The sequence below is a fragment of the Myotis nattereri genome, assembly GCF_964212035.1.
Source record: "Myotis nattereri genome assembly, chromosome: 3".
Classification (NCBI taxonomy): domain Eukaryota; kingdom Metazoa; phylum Chordata; class Mammalia; order Chiroptera; family Vespertilionidae; genus Myotis; species Myotis nattereri.
The window spans coordinates 179,179,119-179,205,082 of NC_138077.1; the positions used below are offsets into that span (position 1 = coordinate 179,179,119).

The 25,964-nt window shown below is 41.4% G+C and overlaps 1 protein-coding gene across 1 annotated transcript in view; it reads right to left on the bottom strand.

Moving 5' to 3' along the window:
- Window positions 1-8,757: 8,757 nt before the first annotated feature.
- The window catches only part of LRRC42 (leucine rich repeat containing 42), a 29,178-nt gene continuing 11,971 nt past the window's right edge, over window positions 8,758-25,964 (bottom strand). The window contains exons 3-8 of the mRNA XM_081087365.1: window positions 19,530-19,661; window positions 18,228-18,346; window positions 16,656-16,744; window positions 16,372-16,485; window positions 13,014-13,098; window positions 8,758-11,695 (exon numbers count right to left, since the gene is read on the bottom strand). Of these exons, the coding sequence (XP_080943491.1) occupies window positions 11,421-11,695; window positions 13,014-13,098; window positions 16,372-16,485; window positions 16,656-16,744; window positions 18,228-18,346; window positions 19,530-19,661 (814 nt within the window). The 3' untranslated portion in view covers window positions 8,758-11,420. The remainder of the gene's footprint in view (window positions 11,696-13,013; window positions 13,099-16,371; window positions 16,486-16,655; window positions 16,745-18,227; window positions 18,347-19,529; window positions 19,662-25,964) is intronic.

Consider the following 25,964-nt stretch of genomic DNA (forward strand, 5'->3'; position numbering starts at 1 on the left):
GAGCTGGCATGTGAACGCCACTTGGGAACAGTGGAGCGTCAGGCAAAAGAAAGGGGAGTGTCAACTGCTGTGTTAGGGGATTAATGAATATTAACAGCCAATGTTTAGCGAGCCGAGCACATGCCAAGCACCATGGCAAACCTTTGGTTGTCTTGTCTCTTGTATCTCATTTCCAGGAACCTAGTTTGGTTATGAGCACTTCACAGAGGCATGAAGTTGCTTGCTTAAGATCACATAGCTTTTATTTATTTATTCTTCGTTAATCCTCACCTGTGGGCATAGAGACACATCCATTAGCTGCCTCCGGCATGTGCAGATTGAACCTGCAACTCAGGTACGTGCCCCTGAATGGGGATCAAAACCATGACCCTTTGGTGCCTGGGCCAGTGCTCTAACCACTTAGCAACAGCAGCCAGGGCAAAATCACACAGCTTTTAAAGGACCGAACCAGGATCAAACCTTGATAGACCCAAATCCAGAGCCTACCGCATCCCTCCTGAAAGCCTCACCCTTTCTAGGCCAGGATTCCCTAGAAGAGAAAGCTGAAGCCCAGGCTAGGGGTGGCAGCCTGGAAACTGGAGGTGGCTGGCACTGAAGAACAGCATTTGTTCTTATTTATTGGTTCTTCCTTTCGGAAAGAAGCAGATGCCCCAGCAACCTTGCAAACAGCACTCCATAAGCCAGGTCCAGAAAGACACAGTGCCCAGCGCAGCCCGCCAGGGCCCGCCCCTGGTTCTCATCAGCAGAGCAGGGGATTTAATACCACAGCCTGCAGGGAGGACCCAGGCCGCCAGCATCAATATTTGCCATCTCCCAGCATCCCCGGCCCCAGCTCCAAGATCAGTACTTTAAGTACAACAGGCTCTTTGCTGTGCAAACACGCTGGGATAGATGGATGGAATTTAAAGTGGCTCAGCCTTCACCCCAGGGTTTGGATTGAAAATCTGGTCTGACTTAACCCTCTGCCATTGCTGTTTGCCTGGGACTTTCCGTTCATCCTTAGATTCATTGAACTACAGACATCAAAGCTGGAGAGGCACTGAGAGCTTCTCAAAGAGGGAAGGGACCAGCCCAAAGCCACGCTGCCTGGTGGCTGCTGCTGGGATTCTGAGGGCCACCCGAGTCAAGGGAGAAATGATTTCTCAGAGTCCTTTAAAAAATGATCTAATTGAGATATAATTTACACACAATGAAATGCACAGATCTTAAATATACAGTTCAATGAGTTTTTAAAATCAGCTTTATTGAAGTATAATTGACATACTGTAAGCTACATGTATTGAAAATGTACATTTTCCTACGTTTTAACACATGTATATGCCCATGAAACTATTACAATTAAGATAATGAATATACCCATCATTCTCAAATGTCCTTATACTCTTCGTAATCCTTTGTCTCAGCCCTCCCCATCCACACTACCATACCCAGGCAAGCACCAACTTATTTTCTGCCAGTGTAGATTAGTTTGCACTTTTATAGTATGTTATATAAATGGAATTATGCAGTATATAGTCTTTTTGTCTGTCTGGCTTCTTGCACTCAGGATAACTATTAAGAGATTTATCATGTAGTTGCATGCCCAGTAGTCATTTTTTTTTTTTTTTGAGTAACATTTTGTTGTATGGATAGTGTTTGTGTATTCCAGGATGAAGAAATGTATTTTTCACTTATCCATCCATTAATGGATTTGGGGTTATTCCCAGTTTTGGCCATTACAAATAAAGTTGCTCTAAACATTTATATACAAGTCTATATGTACACGGATGTATGCTTTTGTTTATCTCGGGGGAGTGGAATGACTGGATGTGGTCTAACTTTCTTTGAAACCGCCTATTTTCCAAAGTGATTGCATCATTTTACATTCCTGCCATTAGACGATGAGAGTTCCAGTTGCTCTATATGCTTGGCAACAATGCTTGGTCTAGTCAGCCTTTTTAATTTTAGCTATTGTAATAGGTGTGTGCTAGCATCTTATTGTGATTTTACTTTGCATTTTCCTAATGACTAATGATGATGAGCATCTTTTTGTGTGCTCTTTTACCATCCATTTATATTTTCTTGGTAAAAGGTTTGTTCAGATATTTTACCCGTTTAATAGATTGTTTTTTACTACTGGGTTTTGAGAGTTCTTTATATATTATAAATGCACATCCTTTATCAGATACCTGATTAGCAAATATTTCTCCCAGTCTGTGGCTTGTCTTTTCATTCTTTTAAATGTCTTTCAGGCCGAAACCGGTTTGGCTCAGTGGATAGAGCGTCGGCCTGCGGGCTGAAAGGTCCCAGGTTCGATTCCGGTCAAGGGCATGTACCTGGGTTGCGGGCACATCCCCAGTAGGAGATGTGCAGGAGGCAGCTGATCGATGTTTCTCTCTCATCGATGTTTCTGACTCTCTATCTCTCTCCCTTCCTCTCTGTAAAAAATCAATAAAATATATTTAAAAAAAAAAAAATGTCTTTCAGAAACTTTTTATTTTGATAAAGTCTAATTTATGAAATATTTTCTTTTATGTATCATTCTTTTGTATTTTTTGCATTTAAAAATTCATTGCCTAATCCAAGTTCACAAAGATTTTATCCTATGAAACTTGTAGTTTTAGGTTTTATAATTAAGTCTATGATTCATTTTGAGTTAATTTTTGTAGATTGATCCTTATCATACAAACTTGCTAAACTCACATATTAATTCTAGCAGATTTTTTTGGGTAGATCCCATCAGATTTTTCTATATAGCTAATCATAAAGCCTATGAATAAAAACAGTTTTATTTCTTTGTTTCCAATCTGGGTATCTTGTCTTATCAGCAGCTATTTACAATGTTGAATAGAAGTGGTGAGAGCAGACATGGGCCTTATTATGTCTGCTCTCAGATATTCTTGATCAGGAGGAGGAAACATTCAGTCTTTCACCACTGAGTATATTAGCTGTAGGTTTTGACAGATGAACTGTATCAGGTCGAGGAAATTTTCTTCTATTCCTAGTTTGCTAAAAGTTTATATTGAAAATGGATGTGAATTTTGTCAAATGTTTCTTCTGCATGTATTAAGATGATCTTTTTTGTTGTTTTTAAATGTGCTGAATTACATGAATTGCTTTCAAATGTTAAACTAAATCCTGCTTTCCTGAGATAAATCCCACTTGGTCATAATGTATTATCCTTTGTATATATAGTTGGATTTGATTTGCTAAAATTTTGCTGAGAATTTTTCCATCTGTGTTTTTTTTTTTTAATATATTTTATTGATTTTTTACAGAGAGGAAGGAAGAGGGACAGAGAGTTAGAAACATCAATGAGAGAGAAACATTGGTCAGCTGCCTCCTGCACACCCCCCACTGGGTATGTGCCCACAACCAAGATACATGCCTTGACTGGAATCGAACCTGGGACCCTTGAGTCCGCAGGCTGACGCTCTATCCACTGAGCCAAACCGGTTATGGCTGTGTTCTTTTCTTGACAAAGTTATGTCTTTGTCAAGTTTTGGTATCAGAGTAACATGGGTTTCAAAGATGGGTTGGGAAGTGTTTCCTCCGCTTCAGTTTTCTGTAATAGTTTGTATAGAACTAGTATTATTTATTCTTTAAATGTTTGATAGCATTCATTAATGGAGCCACGTGTTCATGGAATTTTCTTTGCATAAGTTTCAAACTAAAAATTCAACTTCTATAATAAATATAGAAGTTTTAAATTATCTATTTCTTTTTGAGTGAACTTTGGCAGTATCTTTTCAGGAATTTATCCATTTCTTCAAAGTTGTTGAATTTACTGACATAAAATTATTTGTAATATTCCCCTATTGTCCTTTTAATATCTGTAGAGTCTGTAGTAATGCCACATCTCTTATTCCTGATATTTGTAATTTGCATCTCCACTCTTTTTTTCCTGATCAGTTTAGCTAGAAGTTTATCATCTTCACTGATGCCTTCTCTCTCTCTCTCTCTCTCTCTCTCTCTTTTTTTTTTTTTTTTTTGGTCTTGCTAGAAATATACCATTCTGTGTGCACTTGAGAATAATGTGTATTTTGCTGCTGTGGATTCTATATATCAGGCCTAGGTGGTTGATAGTTTATTATATCCTGTCCATTTTCTGTTTACTTGTTCTATTAATTGTCAAGAAGAGAGTATTAAAATCTCCAGCTAGAATTGTCTATTTGTCTATTTTTCCTTGCAGGTTTATCAGTTTTCAACTCATACATTTTGAAGCTCTGTTATTAGGTGCACACGTGTTTAGCATTGTTACATCTTCTTGATGAACTGACCCATTTATCATTAGTAATTAATGTTCTTTATCTCGTAATAGTCTTTGCTCTGAAATCTATTTGTCTGATATAAATTTAGCCACACCAGTTTTCCCAGTCTTATGTGGCCATCAAGTACTGCTTCCTCTAAGCCTGGTGGGTGGTCTTTCCCTGGACTCAGTTTCCTCACTGGGTGTTGAATACTCAAGGGGCATTCTCTGCATATCTCTGGAGCTCTGTGTGTCTGCAGCTTTCTCCTCTCCACCACTCTTTCCTATGACAACTCGCTGCCTTGCTTTCCCTGACTTCTTCACTCCATCTCGTTAGTTCATGGATTGTTAGGCTTTATCTGCCTGGATTCCCCTCTCTGTGCTGCAGCCTGGAAACTCTCTGCAGGCAGTAAGCGGAGCAATGGAGGGGCTCACCTTGTTTCCTGCCTCTCAAGGTTCACTGTCCTTCATTGCCTGGCGTCCAGTGTTTTAAAACTGTTGCTCCCAATAATCTTTGTATACGTTTTGGTTGTTTCAGGCAGGAAGGTAAAGCTGATCCCATTATTCCTTCTTGGCTGCTTGCTGGATCTTTGAGCAAGGCAGAGGGAGATGCTTTCCCAGAAGTCTTCCTGGGGTGGGGGAGTGTTTATATTTGGAGATTTGTTCTACCTCATTCATTGAGAAAGCAGGGCCCAACCGTCATTATTTCATTTTAAAGGCTGGGAGTCTGAAGCAGTGACTTGAGTCTCCTATGTTCCCCCGATGGGAGTGGTGGAAGTAAATGAGGTTAAGGCCTGTAAAATTCCCCATTTAGCCTGCTCAATGCCACGGGGAAATATTGGACCTGAAAGTGAATCTGAAATTTACACCCTGACTTTCCCAGCAAGTCCCCCATACAGCCACGCATGGTTTCTCCTCTGCAAAGCACAGGGTTTCCAGAGTACTTCCCTTGGAAAATCCTTGTCATCCTCACTCCATCATCTTCATCCAGTTTCCCAAAGAGGAGTCCTAGGATCTGCCACATCAGATTCCTGGGGGTGGGGTTGGGATGTCATGCAGGGGTGTTGCTTGATGAAAATGCAGGTTCCTGGGGCCAACCAACTCTCCAGAATCAGAATGGAGGGATGAGGGTTATCTGCACTTTATTACAGGCTCCTCAAGAGGCCCTTGGGAACATCTGGGAATCGTTGATCCAAATCCTAAGCTGGTGATTTCCCTCCAAGAGCTATAACACTTGCTAGATGTGCTATCTTGTCAAGCTATACTATCATTTTCTTTCCAAACCTCATGACCATTATGTGGCATAATTATTATTTTTTAAATATTTTTATTGATTTCAGAGAAGGAAAAGGGAGAGAGAGATAGAAACATTAATAATGACAGATCACTGCCTCCTGCACACCTCACAATGGGGATCGAGCTCCAGGCAACCCAGGCATGTGCCCTGACCGGGAATCCCAGCGTGACTCTTGGTTCATAGGTCAACACTCACCCACTGAGCCACTGCAGCCAGGCATGTGGCATAATTATTTTATTTATTTATTTTTAAAATATATCTTTATTGATTTCAAAGAGGAAGGGAGAGGGAGGGAGAGAGAGATAGAAACATCAATGATGAGAGAGAATAATCAACTGGCTGCTTCCTGCATGCCCCCACTGGGGATCAAGCCCACAACCTGGGCATGTGCCCTGACCAGGAATCAAACCGTGAACTTCTGGTTCATAGGTCAACACTCAACCACTGAGCCACTGTGGCTGGGCTGGCATAATTATCCTATACTAGAGGCCCGCTGCAGGAAGATTCCTGCAAGAATAGGGCTTCCTGAGACCGGAGCAAAGCCCTCCGACGCGAGCTTCGTTCCCTTCTCTGCTGCCTCGCTCCCTCCCTTCTCCGCAACTTCGCTCCCTCCCATCTCTGCTGCCTCGCTCCCTCCCTTCTCCTCCACTTCGCTCCCTCCCATCTCTGCTGCCTCGCTCCCTCCTGTGTCCACTGCCTCAGCTCCTTTCCCTTCTCCGCTGCTTCGCTCCCTTCTGCAGCGCTTGGCTTCCTTCTATGCAGTCTTCAGTCTTCGCTCTGCGCCTGTGTATGCAAATTAACCGCCATCTTTGTTGGGTTAATTTGCATATCGCTCTGATTGGCTGGTGGTCATAGAGGAGGGACGGTCAATTTGCATGTTTCTTTTTTATTAGTGTAGATAATGAAAGGGCAATATGCAAATTGACCCTAACAGCAGAATGACTGAGAACTGTGATATGCACTGACCACTAGGGGGCAGACGCTCAACGCAGGAGCTGCCCCCTGGTGGTCAGTGCACTTCCACAGGGGGAGTGCCACTGGAGCAGAAGCCAGCTCATGGCTGGCCAGCGCAGTGGCAGTGGCAGGAGCCTCTCCCGCCTCCACGGCAGCGCTAAGGATGTCTGACTAATGGGCCTAAGCCATTAGTTGGACATCCCCTGAGGGCTCCTGGGCTGCCATTGGGATGTCTAACTGCCAGCTTAGGCCTGATCCCTTGGTGGCCAAAAGTTTGGCCACCTGTCTCTAAGCGGCAGGTGAATATCCCCTGAGGGGTCCCAGACTGCAAGAAGGTGCAGGCCGGGCTGAGAGACACCCCCCACCCCAGTGCACAAATTTTTGTGCACCGGGCCTGTAGTTTTTAATAAAATGCATTAAAACAGTCTTTTTGGCCATTTCACAAAACACTTTGAGATTACCAGGGAAGCCTGATATGTTAGAGATTCCCAAGTCTGAAAGGATTTATAAAGGACATCTAATCCCCCACCTGATGTTTGGATTGCCTATATAGCAACCTCATCAATCACCCAGCTTTTGTATGCACACTTCTGAAGAACAGGAACTTACTACCTCTCCTAGCAGCTGTGAGTTTAGAAATTTCCTTCTGCTCCTGAACCAAAACTGTCTTTAATTAGTTCTGAATCCAGAAAAACACATCTGTTCCCTCTCCCCAGGAAAGCCCTTCCTCTGAAAACAGTTAACTCTCTCCCCCTGAGGCCTCTCAAGCTGCACAAACCCCAGGTCACTGACTGTTCCTCCTGGGATCAAGTTGTTCAGCCTCCTGAACCAGCGCACCTGCAGAGCTGCCCAGAGCTGCCTTTGCTCCCCTGTACCTAGGCTTCCTCTTGCTCCTTGTGAGCCACTGTTGCCTGGCACAGCCACTGCTTTCCTGAAGGGTAAGGACTGATGCAGCCTGGAGACCTGGTGGCCAAACTACTCCCTTCTCTACACGTTTGTTCCTTGCAGCATATAAACATGTGTCACGTCACCAACTTTCTGATGTTAAAACAGACTTCTTCTATATCAGATTCTCCTCTGGCTATCTTTTCAACTCAAAAAAATTTTTTTTTAACTCAGTCTTTTCTCTTCCGCCTTTGTCCAACTGATTGGATGAGGCTCATCCACATAATGGAGAGCAACCTGTTTTACTCAAAACCTACTGGTTTAAATGTTAATCACATCTATAAAATACTTTCACAGCAACACCTAGGCTGGTGTTAGAACAAATAACTGGGCACCATGACCTAGCCAACTGGACACATAAAATTAACCATCACAATGAATAACTCCTCCCTGTGAGCTTCAGCTTCCTCATCTGTAAAACAAAGAGCTGTGATAACGTCCTAGGATTCTATAAAGAACTTGAACCTCTCAGAAACATTAACACTGCTCCCTTCCTGTCAAAACATTTTCACTTCTAGGTTATATTATACACTCTCCGGGTTTTATCTTCGACTTCAACATCCACTCCTCTTTTGTTTTATCTTAACTGTGGGAAGGCTCCAAGCCCAGTCTCAGGCCTTCTTCTCTTGTCTATCTACACTCTCCCTAGGTGATTTCATGCAGTCATGGGCACAAAATATCTTGAATCCCAACTTCATTTATATCTTCACTCCTGACCACTCTCCTGAGGTCCAGACTCATATACCAATTGCCTATCAGCATCTCAAACTTGTCTAAAACAGAACCTTTGATTTCCCCACACACCTCTGTTCTTTACCTGTATTTTCCCACCTTAGTAAATGACATCATTATCCACCCAGTTGCTCAGGCAAAACCCTAGGAAGCAGTTGTCTTTGATTTGACTCCTTCTGGTCCTTAACACCCTGGCACCAAATGTATCAACATGACCTTTCAGTTCAACCTCCAAAACAGTCCCTAATCCAACCTCTTCTCATTGTCACTACCATCACTTCAGTCCTACTGCCATCATCTCTCACCTGCACTTCAGCGGTCCTGATTGGTCTCCCTGCCCCCCTCTGGCCCCCACTATGATCCATGTTCCATCCATTGGGCCCGGCAAAGCAGCAAGAGTTCGCTCTTCAAAGTATAAATCAGATCACATGTGATTTATGCATAATCAGTGGCCTTCCAATCCATCGAAGTAAAATGCAAATTCCATGACTCAGAAGGTCTGGATCTGCCACTTGTCTCCTAAACACATCTTTTGCCACTTATTCAGTCTGAACCAGCCACCTGACCTTCAGTCCTTTTTTTTTTTTTTTTTTCTGTCCCTAGAATGTGCCCCCGTTTGCCATCTCCGGTTGTTTTCCTTCCCCAAGACACTCTTCACCCCAATGTTCGTATGATCAGCTCCTTATTACCATACCTCTCAACTCAAACATCATTTCCTCAGAGATGCCTTCTGTAACCCTCTAATTTAAAAATCTAAAGTAATTATCCCATCCACCAATATCCCATTCTACCTTTTTTAAAGTACTTCTCACTATGTGAACTTAGCTTGTTGATTTACTGCCCTATTTACTTCTTGTCTAACTCATCCCCCACCTCCCAATATAAGCTCTTTGAAGGCAAAGACCATCTTTTCACTGCTGAATCCCTAGCACCTGGCATATGTTAAATGTTCAATACTTTTTCAATGGACGCTTTCTCAAATTAATAGCTCAGTATTTTTTTTAATAAATGTATGAGAAAACTTGGCCCAGTGTCAGAATCTTCTGTAATTCTAACAAACTAAAAGATTCTGAATATAGGTGGGGGTCCAGGAATTTTCATTTTAACAAAGACCCAGGAGCCTGGGCAGAGGTCCATAGGCCACACTTCTGAGAAACACTGATTTATTCATTCTTACAAGCATTATGCAGGTAGGTGGCAGAGTTTCAAAGAGGTAAATTGAGGATTAAGAGAATTGAGTCACTTGCCCAAAGTCCATAAATCAGCAAGTGAATTCTAATAAGAAATTATAATTTAGAAATAGCTTAATCCTCACATGTAAGTTACACACACACACACACACACACACACACATTTTCCATCTATTTTATGCCAGTCATAAATTCTTGACCTTCATCTCATTCATTAAAACAAAGCCTAGACTTTTATAACTCCATCTGAATGACTACAATAAATTGTTCAGATCAAACAAGAAATATTTCAAGGAATCACCAGCAGAAAAAATTAGATCCTTGAAAGAAAAGAAGGATTAAAGAAAATGAAACCTTAGCTCTAAAAGTAATCTGTGTTTATAAAAGAAGTAATCAGAAATTGCTTTGAAGGAAGATTTGCCTTCCAAAATGATCTGAACAGGTGGAATGTTTGAGAAGTAATTCCAGATGCCACTTGCTGGTATAGCACTGCAACACCACAGTGTGGGTGGTGGGAGTGGGACGTGGTCAAATTAGACTCAAGTTTGCATAACAACTTATGCTAAGTTTGGCAAGGCTGTTTATTTGCACTAGGAAGTTGGCAAGGTATGCTGCTGTCCACCAAATGACACTGTAAACCCAACTTTACCTCTATAAAGAAAACAATCTACACTGCTTTTCATTTTATAACTTTCACAAATCAGAGTTTTTGATATGATCCTGGGCAACAGGCTAGCACCCTGCCTAACTCTGAATAGAAAATACATACCAGGTCCAAGATCTACCTTTATTAAAATCCCTGTTAAACTCTAGAGCATTTCCAAATGTCAAACCTGTCACAAAATTGGCTGGGCCAATTTTCTTAATTCCTTTAAGGTATTCTCATTCCCTTCCTTTTACTTGCCAGGCCTTACTCTAAGCTCGCTTTTAGGAATGGAATACGATCTACAGCAGCACTGTCCAGTGGAAATATAATGCAAATCACGAATGCAAGCCATGTTACGTTTTGTAGTAGCCACATTAGAAAACCAGGTGAACATTTTTAATCCCCAAATTACCATTTTAACATGGAATCAATACTTAAACATGCAGATATCTTTCATTCATTCTTTTGTACTTCAATGCCTGATATCCGGTGTGTATTTTACTGCACATCTCAATTTGGTCTAGCCACATTTCAAGTGTTCAATGGCCATGTGACTAGGGGCTACCGTATAGACAGAGAAGGTCTAGAGACTTGCTACTCAAAGTGCAGTCCACAAATTAGAAGCAGTGGCATCATCCGGAAACTTTTTCCAAATGCCAAACCTCACGTCCCACTCTGGACCTACTGAATCAGAATTTGCATTCTAACAAGACCCCTAGGTGACTGCATGCGCAATAAAGCTTGAGAAGCACTGGTCCAAGGCAGGTCATTGGTCTCGGGTCCCTCATCTGTCACACAGAGGTGATAATACTTTGGAGAACTGCTGTGAAGATTTCTGGTGCTTTACTTCACAGACATAATGGCTGGGATTTTAATAAATGGTAACTATTATTTAAGAGGCACTGCCACAGAGTGGGCTTTAGAGTTGGACAGAAAGGAGTATAGATTCTGGTTCTGTCTCTTATAAGCTCTGTAACCTTGAACAACTAGCTTAACTTGAGGATGAGTTTTCTTAACTCTGAATTGGAGCTAATACCTTTCTTCCATGGGGCATTCAATTTGGTGGCTATATATATATATTATTGGCTGGGCCACATTGGGGTGGCAACAAATCAAGCTAAGCTGCCTTGTTATTTTAGATGGCTTTTCATCCCAAACCAGTATTATTTCCTGTGGCTCCAGTCCATATTTCATAAGCAGAACTTAAGGAGAGCAAAAACGTTTATTTGAAAAAATTACTATGTATTGAAAATATACATTAGAAATTATTACATACTTCCATAGCATTCCCCTCCCCCACCACAAAAGTAGAAATATCTGCTTGCTATGCTAATGTCATAGGTAAATTCAAACAAAGAGGAAAACATCAGCCCCTTTCCTCATACATTAGAGATGGGGCGGGTGGGGAGGTCAACTTTTATCTGCCAATCAATAGGAGTTTAACAAGTCCCAGTCTTCCACAGCAAGACACACATATTTCTGCTTTGAAGACTGTGAAGAGTTACTCTGTTCCTTTTCTGGCTCCTCAAAACCTCTCTTCTTGCTCTTCTTTGACTCCTGGCTTGAGACAGCTTCGAGTTTCAATAATGGCCCATGGCAGTCTGGGGCTTTCTCTCTATAGAACTGGAGTTTCTCAGAAGAGTTCATGTGCGTGTCTGCTAGGGGACACTTCCCTGGGGTTTCTGTTTGAGCCCGCTTCCCATCTGTAAGAGTGACAAAAGGAAGGGTGATGAGTTTACTACGCTGGCATGCTAATGCCTGCCTAGGTCTAGAAAGATCATCCAAAGAAAACAACATAGGTCCAAACAAGGAGATGTTTGCATTACTTTTATTCCCTTTGAGTGCCCTGTAAAGTAACAGTGGTATAGGCACTAGCACAGGTTGAAGGCGTGCACACTGCCACTTCCTGGATAAGAGACCTTGGGCAAGTGACTTGAGGATCAGTTTTCTCATCTTTGTAGGGATATAAAACCTATTTCATAAGGGTGATATAAAGATAAATGAAGTAATGTACATAGAGTGCTCAGCACAAGGCTTGGCACAGAGTAAAAGCTAAAAAATATTAGCTATTATTATTAAAAATCAGGACTTGACTGTCTTCCAAGAGCCAAATTTATGGCACAACTCTAGCAAACGATATGACATTATGTATTTCTTTTTGGCATATCCTAGCTTCTTGTTTTGTTACCTTTATTTTCCCTTCACTTCGATATTATCACTTAGCCTCATTTTTAAAAGTTATGTTGCAATATACATAAATAAATTCACCATTTTAACCATTTTTAGGTTTACAGTGTGTGGCATTAAGTGCATTCACATTGCTGTGCTACCACGACCACCATCTAACACTAAACTGTTTCATTTTGCAAAACTGAAACTCCATACCTATTTAAACAGTAACTCCCTAATACCCATCTCCAGTCCCTGACAACCACTCTTCCACTGTCTCTATGAACTGGACTATTTTAAAAGCCTCATATAGAAAGAATCACACAGTATTTGTCTTTTTCTGATTGGCTTATTTCACTTACCATAATGTCTTCATGTTATAACATGTGTTAAAATTTCCTTCTCTTTTAAGGCTTATTATAATATTCCACTGTACGTAAATAATACATTTTGTTTATCCATTAATCTATTGATGAACACTTGAGTTGCTTCTACCTTTTGGCTACATTTAATTCCTTTTGAATCTCTGTAATCTCTCTATGCAAATCATTTTTGGAACAAGATGGAATATAAATACATACATTTAATAAGCTATTTTCCTTGTACTGGTGTTCAAAGTGTACTCTAAACCAGCGGTTGCCAACCTTTTGGACCTCACAGACCACCAGTGGTCCGCGGACCACCGTTGGCGACTGCTGCTCTAAACTATTTGAGAACACAAGTCTTGGTGATCTAATTAAGTTGGCACTATCACAATTAATTTTCCCATTGTGTGAAAACAAGTTAACTGCTTTAAGGGTGCAAAAAACCTAAGGGCGAAAAGGGAATTCCAAAGAAAAGGGAATCTCTCACAGAAGTGCTGAGCTGCCTTTCGAGGTTCCAAGGCATCTCGTGGCTTCACGGCTTCCGAAGTCACACGCTCCCACTGCAGAACAATCTAAAATGCATTTGGAAAGATTTGAATCTGAACAAAATCTCAAGCTTTTAATCTCAAACCTTCCTTGTTTCCCTTTGTTCCCTTTCCATAAACACAAACTCCTGCGGTAATCTTACTTCAGATGATTGGTGATAAGAATAAGAATCAAGTCAAGCCTGGATTTTCTGTTTTAATGCAAGAGCCAGTCAGAATACAAACCTGTTAGATATGTGTATTTGCATGACTCAGGAAAAATCCACAATGCTCACTCCCTCTTTTCATCTCTATTCCAAGCTAGAAATAAATTGCATATCCTTAAACTAAATACTAAAATTTGAAACCTTAGTCATTACTATTCACACATTTCTAGTCTCACCCTCATGCCTTAAAATACATCAGTATAACTCAAAACTCTTGTGTGTAAAATGCCCACATTTCCATATTCTCAAGACACTTCATGATCAGCTGCCATTTTTAAAACCATTACAAATGTATTTTTATTATAAGCTACTACAAATTCTTTTGGAAATCTGGCCAGGTATAAACTTTATATAAATAAATGATTATTTCACCTATACCATGAATAACAAGAACTAAATAAACTTAATACTTTTCTTGGTATGCAATGAAATGATCATAAAGAAAAACATTTTCAGGACACAGAGGCAGTATGACACAGTTTAAGAATACAATTCCAGAGTTAGCACTACTACTTACTAGCCAGGGGGCCCTTGGCAAGTGATTTAATTTCTGATCTCAATTTCTTCATCTGTTAAATGAGATAACGTACATGAAGGGTCTGGCGCACAAAAAGCACTCAATAAATATCAGTTGTCAACCCTTCTATGATATTTTCCCGATTATGGGAAATGTGGACAGATCTAAGAGAATGCCAAGATGGATGGGCTGAATCTGGTGACTCAGTGGGCAACTGGGAAAACAGCACTTTCACTAAGAAATAAGCATGTCAATAAGAAGAGTTTGGGGACAGGGAAGAAGAAAATGAGTCAGGTTCTGGACAAGCTGGATTTGAGGTGCCAGGTAGGGATTTATGGATGAAATGTAGGAATGGGTCAAGTGTGTGAGAGAAGGTGGAATCATCCCCACGGGACAGCTATGATCACCAGGAGAGTGAGTGGAGGTATCCGAGAAGAGAAGAGGTAACAGCAAGAGCTAGAGGCAGAAATGAAAAAGTTAGGGGAGAGCTAGGAGAAAGGTCATGAGAGAAAAAGCTAAGCAGAAAAGCTAAGGCAGGTGAAATGAGCTCACATGCTACCTTTAAGAGAACAGTAGAGGATGGAGGCCAGACCTAGATCACAAAGGATTAAGAACTGAGGAGACAGAAAGGAGGTGGGAGAGATAACAGAAAACAATCCACAGTTCTGCTGGGGAATGAGGAACATATTAGAGTAAGAGTAGCTCAAGTATGCTTATACACAGAAAGAAAACAGCCAACACAGGTTGAGACTGAAGATGCAGTGGTGGGGCAGTAGAGGGAAATAATTATTAGTAAAATATCACAGAGGAAGCTGGTGATTGTAAGGAACGGAACTGAAAGATAAAAAGGAAAAACTAAAGGCTTATCAGTGGAATAAAAGTGGCATCCTTATTCCCCTTAGATAGGAGGAAAGTAGAATATGGTTGAAGAAATGGAGAAAATTTAAGACAGAGATAGGGAAGGAAGGGGACTCCTGTCAGATAGCCTCATTTTTTCCGTGTCACCTGCTGAGAATGAAGCAGGAGCAGCCCAGAGTCAGCCTGAAACAGTTTTAATAAGGGATCAACAAGAGACAGACAAAGCTCTGCAGCCAAGCTGCAGGGGCCAGGCTGAGGTTGCATGGCATGAAGCCGCAGAGTCCAATTTGCTTACTTCCAGGCCAGGCTGCTAGGTATTTTACTTTATTTTACTTCACCCTTACCAAGCTCTGCAAGAGAGGTCCTGGTTTCTGCATTTTACAGATGAAGAAACAGAGACTCAAAGTTGCCTTGTCATATCGCTACTGGCTTGTCAAGCCAGGACCCTAAATCCAGGTATCTTTGACTCCATAGCCTATGCTCTTTCCACCATGACAACCTGCTACCAAACTATCTCAAGCCTTTACATGACCATCCCACACCTACCTGCCCCAAGTCCACTACTGGCCAAGTCTAGGATTAATCCAGTGCTACAATTGTGTTTGGCAATGCACTATGATAATTATTTCAGCATGCATTTTCTAGACCAACTTCAAAGTGCTTCTGAAATACAGACTCACCAGCATCCCCTTCCCTGTTGACCTATAGCAGCGATTCTCAACCTGTGGGTCGCGACCCCTTTGGCGGTCAAACGACCCTTTCACAGGGGTCGCCTAAGACCATCCTGCATATCAGATTCATTTACATTACGATTCATAACAGTAGCAACATTACAGTTATGAAGTAGCAATGAAATAATTTTATGGTTGAGTCACAACATGAGGAACTGTATTTAAAGGGCCAGAAGGTTGAGAACCACTGACCTATAGGGAGGTGATACTACAATCAGACAGTTGGGATAGGTCCACCATCATGTGTTATAGTTTGAGCCAAGGAGGAATCTAGAACAAAACAGTTTGGGGAGCCCCCTAGGCCTCCACACCAAGTAACATTGGCTTAAAGTGTTTGAAGGAGAAGGGCACCAACCACAGGCAGGCAGGCATCTACTGGTGCTGTATACTTGGTTACCTCTGACTTCCTACTTAAGCCTGTACTTGACCAAGTTGGGGGAGACCATCAAGAAGACAAGACTGAGTCAAAGTAAAGTTCAACCAAGAAGATAAAAACGGGAACGGTCAGTGAGAGGAGGACAAAAAGGACCGTTCCTCACTAAGGCTCTGAGATGTAAGAAAGGTCCCCGAAGATGAGGAGTCAGGTTTGAATCGTTCTTAGTGTGACTTACTCTCTTTCTAGACTGCTAAGAGAATCTGTCCTTCTGAAGCTGGGTCATACTGCTTTTTTCATTAGCAGGGCAGAATTCACTTATTTTCGGAATGTTTGTAAGATGACATTTTCTCCTAGGTCCAATAAGGATAAGGCACAATCTAGTGACTAGAGCATGAGATTTAAGGACTAGCATCTAATACCTTTCCTTAAGTAGCTGGGTCAGTTACAGGCCATCAGTATCTCTGATTTGACATAAAGATGACAATTCAGCCAAGAAGTACCAAAGGATTAATGTTTGTTCAAAGTGTTGAATAAGACACTTAGAATTAAAATAAAAAGCCATATTAATGGTGTGTGCGGGGAAGGCGGGGGGCAGGGGGGGATATACAGTACCTGGTCGGCCCAGCCCTCGGTCTTGCAGTTACTGTGATCAAATTCCTTCAGAGGCACTTTAGAGTGGACAAGGCCTATGTGGGTCTGGAGCTTGTGTTTGACAGCTTTGATGTCCTAGTAGGGAAAGACAGAACAGGAAGCCCACACATCTGGTCAATTAGTACTAGTTTTCAGTAGGAAAGAAGCACCATCATAAATACCAGCCTTTTCTAAACTCCAATTAACAGAAGCAAAATATCAAATTGTGAGTGTGAAAAAATAAGAGAAGGGAGTAAAAGTCCTACCTTGAGCCCTGTCCCAGAGATATCTAAGCAGTTTAGTTTTCTAAAAGAAAAGAGGTATCCAATTCCTGCATCTGTGATCTCAGGGTTACCTAGATGTCAAAAACAGGTAGTATTCAGTTACAGTTTACTGCCAAAATGCCAACAAAAAGTCAGAAAAAAGGCCACACAATGATAAAATATTGATTGAACAAACTTTTCAGAATAAATAAAATATAGGAATCTTATCTTTATTCTATCTGTAATATGAAGGAGTCACACACCAGATGATCCTTAAGATCCTTTATAGCTCTAACTTTTTAGGAGATGGGGGTTTAGCAGAAAAAAAAAATGAACCAGGTAATTATCCCAAAGGGTTTAATTTACAACCATATGGAAACAACATACATAAACATGTATTAAAATAGTTCGTCAGACTTTGTTCATGGCTGTTTCACTTCCAAAGTAAAAAGATTTGTTTTAAGAAGACTTTCAAAGGCACTTTGACACAGAGATTATTATTACTCTTACTAATTTGCTTTTTTTCCCAAAGCCTTTCTTACATATTACTTTCTCACATCAGAGTCCTATATTTAGCACTGAGCCCTTAAGGCCATAAGCACAATTCCTGGCACATTGTAGATGCTCAAAAAATATTTGTTGAATGAATACACTTTCGTGGGAGGAAGGCAGAACATTCATTATTATCTTCATGTTACAGAAGTCAAAACCAAGGCTCAGAGAGGTTAAATAACTTGTCCAAGGGCACACAGCCGCTAATAAGAGTAGCAGAGCAAGGAGTGTCCTCTGACCTCAAACCCTGCTCCTTCTATTTTTCTGACACCATACTATCCTGCCATACATTCAAAGGATACTCAGTTAAATTGTAAATGATCCCTATCAACTTTCTACCACTGATGTCAGTATCTGGATAACCCTGAGTAAGTTATTGCAATTGTGGATTCATTCAGATTTTCATCAAGCAAATACTGATTTAAAAAAAACAACAAAAAACTTTACCCTGGCTGGTTTTTCTCAGTAGTTAGAGCATCAGCCTGCAGAATGAAAGGTCAAGGGCACGTACCTTGAATGCAGCTCCCCAGCCCAGGTAGGGGCACATGTGGGAGGCAACCAATTGATGTGTCTCTCTCATGCCAATGTTTCTCTCTCTCTCTCTCTCTTTCCCTCCTTTCCTTCCTTTAACTCTAAAAACCAGTGGAAAAAATATCCTCAGGTGAGGATTAACAACAAAAAAAAGGACCTAGATGAGAGATTATGAGTCAGCAACTCAAAGAAAGTAAAGATAAACCAAATAGATGCTACGAATATGATGAAAGGCTGCCTTGTCTGTACACAGTGAGTGGCATGGATGAATCTATATGAGCTTTTCCTACTTGTAAAGAGGTGCCAACATGCCAGGAGAGGTATTTAGCCACAAGTCAAGAGCCTCTGGCTTTAGTCCTGCTCTATCACTAACTTGCTGTGGCACCTAGCAAAGTCCCCTCAATTTATCACTTCTAAAATGAAGGGAAGAACTAGATGATTTCTAAGGCCATCTTTCAACATTAATAATCTATAATTTCTAATAAAACTTACAAGATAAGTCTAATAATGTTAGATTTTCAAGGCCTCTTTTCATCACTCGAACTGGTGCTGTCATTTTCCGTACCCCGGCATCAGATAAGCAATTATCCTTCAAGTGGAGTTGAGTTACACTAGGAAAACAAAGTCCATAAATAAATTATTTAAGAGAGTTTGAGAAAGTCTAGGTATGTAACACACTTTCATAAAAGTTCATTTAAAAATATTAAATATCCTCTACCCCCTCCTATTTCACACTCAATGCATTCAACGAAGCTAAAGATCTTCTGGTGCTATTTCAGTTACTAAGTGAGGGTTAACTTAGGGATCAAAGTGTCATGTAGTATTAATCTCAGATGGCAGAAGGCACTAGAGGTATATGGTGGAATGAGATAAATGGACTTCATTAGGGAGATAAATATACACTTATTAAACACAAAAGCTGCATTCCTGACAAATGCTGTGGGAACCAAAAATACTCTAAATGTCAGGAAAGTCTGCTAAAGAACTCCTTTGAGAATTCTTTTGGCAAAACAAACAATCCTCTAAGTTTAACTAGCTTCATAAATGCAGATTTTCAGATTGAGTTTTTAAGGTATACCTATAACCCAGTCCATCCAGCTAAACTGACACTGGTGTATTAATGTGCTTCAGTGTCCATGCACAACAGGAAACCTGAACTTCTACTAACCTCACACAAAAATACCTTTGCACAGAGCAGTATGTAGATGTCTGTCCTGGGAAGGCCCCAGCAAGTGGGTTAGAGCCAGGTTTGTAACGCTGCTATCCCTCTGGGTGTTTATGAAACCACAAAGAAATCCATTCGGCCTCCTGTCTGCCGGTCAGACTGAGATCAATCTAATTATTTGTGAATGGTATGAACTGGGTGATTTCTTTAAATTATGGTTCTTGAAAAAGATGTATTTGGCTGTCTTTAATAGTTGACTTTTTAAATAATTTATAGTTCATTGATAGTTAAAATATAAAATGATGACTTTGGAAAATTGTATGATTTCTCATCTCTTGCTAGATTAAACTAGGACTAGACAAATAAAGGAAAAAAATAATTTTTCAGCCCACGTAGCTTCAAGTACTACATGTTAAAGGTTATTTAGAAAAATGAAATAACTGACTTACTTTCATAAGATTTATCTAATCTATATTGCTCCTATCAAGTAAATGGAAATTGAAAAAGTTTACGAAAAAACTTAGCAAATAAACAGACTTGGGAGGTAATCAGTATTCTTGAAGATGATCCTCTTGCATGATCCTTTTTAAAAAATAATAAAACAATTCATCTGCAAATGGTGGTAATACCTAGATAGGGCCTCATTGGTGAGATGTTCTAGGAGTTCATGTTCATCTCCAAGCTTGCAACAGGAAAGATCCAGGCAGGTCAACTCCCGGAAAGACTTAATCTCTTCAAGTTTTTCTGAAATCACCAGATACCTGTGGAGTATGGAGAAGAATCAACAGTTTTTCTTTTCCTTCTTTAAAAACATTACCAAAAAGATGAACAAAAAGAAAAAAAGATTACCAAGAAGAAAACAAACAAAAAAGGGCAAAAAGAAAAAAATTATTATTTGTGGCTTTGTGTCGCACAACCAACATTCCATCAGGAAAAAGTACTATGTAATAACCAGACTTCACTGATTACTATGTGGGCACTGGTTGAATTTTTTTCATTAGTAAATACATTGAAAGTCTTTTTACATGACAGTGGAATAAAAACTTTAAGTAAGTGAAAGTATATGAGCAAAGACCAGTCACAGGAGAAAACATCTTCTTTTTTAGACGACAGACAGACTTTGGTGGTTTGGGGACCTTATTGGAGAATTTCCAAACTGTACGATACTCAAAATTTTTAATAAGTTATTCCTTTAAGGTTGTTTTTTATCTAATGCTCAATATTTAGTGGTTTAAAAACTGGAACAGGGCCAAGAACACTGGGTTCTAATCTTCACATCCAAAGAGATATTTGACAGATCACATTTTATCTTTTCCACGAGTTTAAGTAACTGCCCACTCCACTGTGCCTCTGTTCAGCTAACTTTACTACAAGAAGTATGAGCAAAAAGGGTGCCCAGGGAGAACCAAGATGGCGGCATAGGTTAACGCCGGAGTTTGCTGCTTTGAACAACTACTTCAAAAGTGAAACTAAAAGACGGAACGGATATCACCCAAAACCACTGGAACGCTGGCTGAGTGGAAGTCCTACAACTAGGAGGAAAGAGAAACGCATACGGACACTCAGAGGAGGCGCAGTGCTGAAGTCAAATTCTGAGGTGCGGAGTGTGCGGAGCGGGCTGGCAGCGGAGGGCGCGGTTGGCGTTTTCAATCGGGAGGGAGTCGCAGACTCTGAACTCCAGATACGGGCGAGTCTTTAGGGACCCAGACTCAAACGGGAGAAGCGCGACTGTCTGGCTTCGGTCAGAGTGAGTGCAGCTTTCTCTCCGAGCTTTGCAGCAGGTGCTGGGACTCAGGCAGAGCCCCTGGGGACAGGACTGAGAGCCGCCATAACTGCTCTCTCCGGCCCACCCTGTTGATCCTGTGCGACCCGCCCTGCCCAAGCCCTGCACAGAGGCATTTGCCGGATAGCCTCAGGCAAACGCCAGATTAGCACCTCCCTAGAGGACAGAAGTTCTCTCACTGCTGACACAGCTGATTCTCATAGCCACTTGGCCTGGAGGTCAAACCCCCCCTGGAATAGCTACAACAATCAAGATTTAACTATAAGACCACGAACAAAGACCACTAGGGGGTGCATCAAGAAAGCATAACAAAATGCGGAGACAAAGAAACAGGACAAAATTGTCAATGGAAGATCTAGAGTTCAGAACCACACTTTTAAGGTCTCTCAAGAACTGTTTAGAAGCCGCCGATAAACTTAATGAGATCTACAAGAAAACTAATGAGACCCTCGATGTTATATTGGGGAACCAACTAGAAATTAAGCATACACTGACTGAAATAAAGAATATTATACAGACTCCCGACAGCAGAACAGAGGAGCGCAAGAATCAAGTCAATGATTTGAAATGCGAGGAAGCAAAAAACACCCAACCGGAAAAGCAAAATGAAAAAAGAATCCAAAAATGCGAGGATAGTGTAAGGAGCCTCTGGGACAGCTTCAGGCGTACCAACATCAGAATTATAGGGGTGCCAGAAGATGAGAGAGAGCAAGATATTGAAAACCTATTTGAAGAAATAATGACAGAAAACTTCCCTCACCTGGTGAAAGAAATGGACTTACAGGTCCAAGAAGCGCGGAGAACCCCAAACAAAAGGAATCCAAAGAGGACCACACCAAGACACATCATAATTAAAATGCCAAGAGCAAAAGATAAAGAGAGAATCTTAAAAACAGCAAGAGAAAGAAACTCAGTTACCTACAAGGGAATACCCATACGACTGGCAGCTGATTTCTCAACAGAAACTTTGCAGGCCAGAAGGGAGTGGCAAGAAATATTCAAAGTGATGAATACCAAGAACCTACAACCAAGATTACTTTATCCAGCAAAGCTATCATTCAGAATTGAAGGTCAGATAAAGAGCTTCACAGATAAGGAAAAGCTAAAGGAGTTCATCACCACCAAACCAGGATTATATGAAATGCTGAAAGGTATCCTTTAAGAAGAGGAAGAAGAAGAAAAAGGTAAAGATACAAATTATGAACAACAAATATGCATCTATCAACAAGTGAATCTAAGAATCAAGTGAATAAATAATCCGATGAACAGAATGAACTGGTGATTATAATGGAATCAGGGACATAGAAAGGGAATGGACTGACTATTCTTGGGGGGGAAAGGGGTGTGGGAGATGCGGGAAGAGACTGGACAAAAATCATACACCTATGGATGAGGACAGTGGGTGGGGAGTGAGGGCAGAGGGTGGGGCGGGAACTGGGAGGAGGGGAGTTATGGGGGGAAAAAAGAGGAACAAATGTAATAATCTGAACAATGAAGATTTAATTAAAAAAAATAAATAAATAAATAAAAAAAAGAAGTATGAGCAGCATGACTACTCACTCTAATCTAGATGGTTATTAAGACAAACCTGTGAGCTCAACAGCCAAGTTAATTACACTGGAGTACCTTGCCAGATTGTTATCAGGAAGTATCAGGGAGGTGCCTCCCCTGAAGAGAAAAGGAGATCAAAAAGGCACTCCACATCCCAGGCTCCGGCCTCCACCCCGCTTTCTAGTTCTTCATGAAAAGGGATTAGGTGTGAGTGACAGAGGGAGAGGATCTTAAAAGAACCGGGAAACTAACTTGTGGCAAAAGCATGCCTTTCTGATCCATTTTCCTCATGGATGTCTAGATGTTTCCACAGAGAGATGGATGGCATGCTAGGACCAGTGGGGTTATACTTAGAAGTGTTCACATCTCTATTCTGTCAGCAGGATCATAATTACCACAAACAGGATGAAATAATGACAGTATGAGGGAAGCTGGATCTCTTTTCTTTCTACTTCCAACAAAAAATGTACTGAAGCTGTCACTGGCATGACTGCTATGTACAGATGACCTGGGCACTGATACCCCTCTAGGATGCCTGATGACTGAGCTCAGCTGGGTACACAAATGAGCCTTATTTCCTCACACGTATTTTAACTGCACTATAAATAAAGCTGCTGTTTCCCATTTTACAATTACAGAGCTGAAGTGGGTAAATGGGAATTTGGGGGATTACTGGCAATCAGAGAAAGAAAAATACACATCCTTTGATCAATTAATCAAAAGATTTTTAGTAATTCTGGAACACATTATCTGAGAAGGACTAACAATGTATAATCTGATTAACAAACATTACAAAAACCAAAGCTAAGAAATCAACATGCAAAACCACAGACCTTACTAGAAGTTTATCTAGAACAGCAATTTTCAACCTTTTTTATCTCTTGGCACACATAAACTAATTGCTAACATTCTGTGGCACACTAAAAAATATATTTTTTGCCCATCTAACAAGAAATTGGTATAACTTTGACTGATTTACAAAAATATAAGAACTAGAAGCCCGGTACATGAAATTCGTGCACTGGGAGTAGGTGTCCCTCAGCCCAGCCTGCACCCTCTCCAATCTGGGACCCCTTGGACATCCCTCTCACAATCCAGGACTGTTGGCTCCCAACTGCTTGCCTGCCTACCAGCCTGATCACCTCCTAACCACTCCCCTGCCAGCCCGATCGGTGCCTAATCGCTCCCCTGCCGGCCCGGTTGCCCCCAACTGTCCTCCCCTGCTGGCCTGGTCACTCCTAACTGCCCTCCCCTGCTGGCCTGATCGCCCACAACTGCCCTCCCCTGCTGGCCATCTTGTGGCTGTGGGCACCGCCATCTTTGTGGGTGTGGCAGTTAATTAGCATATTCCCTCCTTATTGGCTCTGGGCGCTGCCATCTTTGAGGGCGAGGCAGTCAATTAGCATATTCCCTTCTTTTTTTTTCTTTTTTTTTCAAATATATTTTATTGATTTTTTACAGAGAGGAAGGGATAGTTAGAAACATCGATGAGAGAGAAACATCGACCAACTGCCTCCTTCACACCTCCCACTAGGGATGTGCCCGCAACCAAGGTACATGCCCTTGACTGGAATTGAACCTGGGACCCTTCATTCCGCAGGCCAACGCTCTATCCACTGAGCCAAACCGGTTTGGCAGCATATTCCCTTCTTACTGGCTGTGGGAGCTGCCATCTTTGAGGGCGGGGCAGTCAACTAGCATATTCCCTCCTTATTGGCTGTGGGCACCGCCATCTTTGTGACAGCATGAGGGTCAATTACCATATTCCCTCTTTATTAGATAGGATAGGATAGTTATTACTTACCCTTTTGCTCCAAAGTGACTTTAAAAAATCAGGTGCCTGTATTTGTATATAAGGATTTCTGGTACCAAGAATTAACCAATCAGAAGCAATCTTATTATGTAATGTGACCAATAAGATGCAAATCTATTATATGACCTACATATTTATGGTTCAAGACAGGGTATTCACACTAGAAGGCTATTGTTATGTTGGCTATTGTAATTTTTTTATTTGACAATCGGAGGAAAAAAGAAGTCAGTGCTGTTGACTAAATAGTCAGGGAGTGCATGTTTTAAAAATTCTTGTGGCACACTGGTTGAAAAATCACTGATCTAGAACATAAGTTCTAGGGTCCTGCTCAAAACTACTCTTCCAATTTGCCACTTCAAGAGTTCAGAAGAGAGTGTTGGGCCACCTTCAGCCCTGTGAGAAGGATGCAGCACAGTAGGACCTATGGATGCGGCTATGGTCAGAAATTAGTCAGGAGAGAGTAAAAATGGCAGCAGAGTAGGAGGATGCTGCACAGACATGCTCCCAGGAACAAGCTGGAATTACAACTGAAATACAGAAAGGCTTCCTAAATAATCAATGGAAAACTCACAGGAGAGAACCCCGATACCCAAGGACCGAAGATGGAGACCGCATAGAGACTGGTAGGAGGGGCGAATGGGCTGGCCAGGCACCTACAGAAGGCAACTGAAGTCCCGGAGAGCTATCTTAGCTGTGGAGGGGAGCCACTGAGAACTCTGAGATCTAACCTCAAAGCTGAGCTCCTCAGCAGAGAGCACCAAACTGAGGAGGGTACCCACATAGTATCTAGCTGTGAAAAGCAGTGAGGTGCTGTCTGCCAGGGAGTGGCAGCTGAAAGTTCAGGCACCCTCGTAAAGGACCAATGCACAAAAATTCCCTGTGGAGCCACCCACCTTATGCTCTGGCAGAGGGAGGGTGAAGTGGACTGGAGCTGTGAGAGCAGAACCCAGGACTGGGGACTTGGGGGATAGAGCTCAGAAGGCAGACACCCCAACTTTCCTAGGCTGAGTCATTTCCTCACACAGTGGAGGACATCTTTCCCACATAGACATCTGCCTTGCCTGGGGGGAAGACAGTTGACACACACTGAGGCCATTTAAGAGATTAAAACTAACAATTAGCCTCCAGGAAGAAGCAACTGCCCACCCTGTTGAAAAAACTCTCTCCACACCTGAGGATGACTGCCTGGGGGCAATTCAAGTCAGAATCCTATTAGTCTGTAGACAGAGACTGTCTCTGGAAGCTTTGCGTCTTTGCCTGATCCAATTAGTCAGAAACAGCCTTTAACACTGTCCTGCACTAGAGATTGAGAGGTGTAGAGGATCTACCGAATACACAGTCACAAACACAAACAGACAACCAAAATTAGGAAACAAAGAAACAACCCCCAAATAAAAGAACTAGGGAATTCTCCAGAAGAAGAGATAAATGAAGCAGAGATAAGAAATTTATTGAAACAGAGTTCAGAATAAAGATGTTAAAAATGCTCAACAGTATGAAAAAAGATATAGTAACTATGAAAAAAGAACAGTCTTAAGATAAAGAATGACAAGACAAAGAACACACTGGAAGGAATACACAGCAGATTAGGGGAAGCTGAGGATCAAATCGGTGGATTACCAGACAGAGTTGAAAATATCACTCAATTAGAGAACCAAAAAGAAAAAACAATTAAAAAACAGAGACAGCTTAAGGGAGCTGTGGGACAATGTGAAACGTAACAATATTAGAATAGTAGGTGTGCTAGAAGAGGCAGAAAGGGAGAAAGGAATAGAGGTGTCTGAAAAAATAATGGTAGAAAACTTCCCTAACCTAGTAAAGGGAAAAGTCACACAAGTTCCAGAGGCACAGAGAACCCCAAGCAAGAAGAACCCAAACAGACCCATTCCCAGACACATCATAATTAAAATGCCAAAA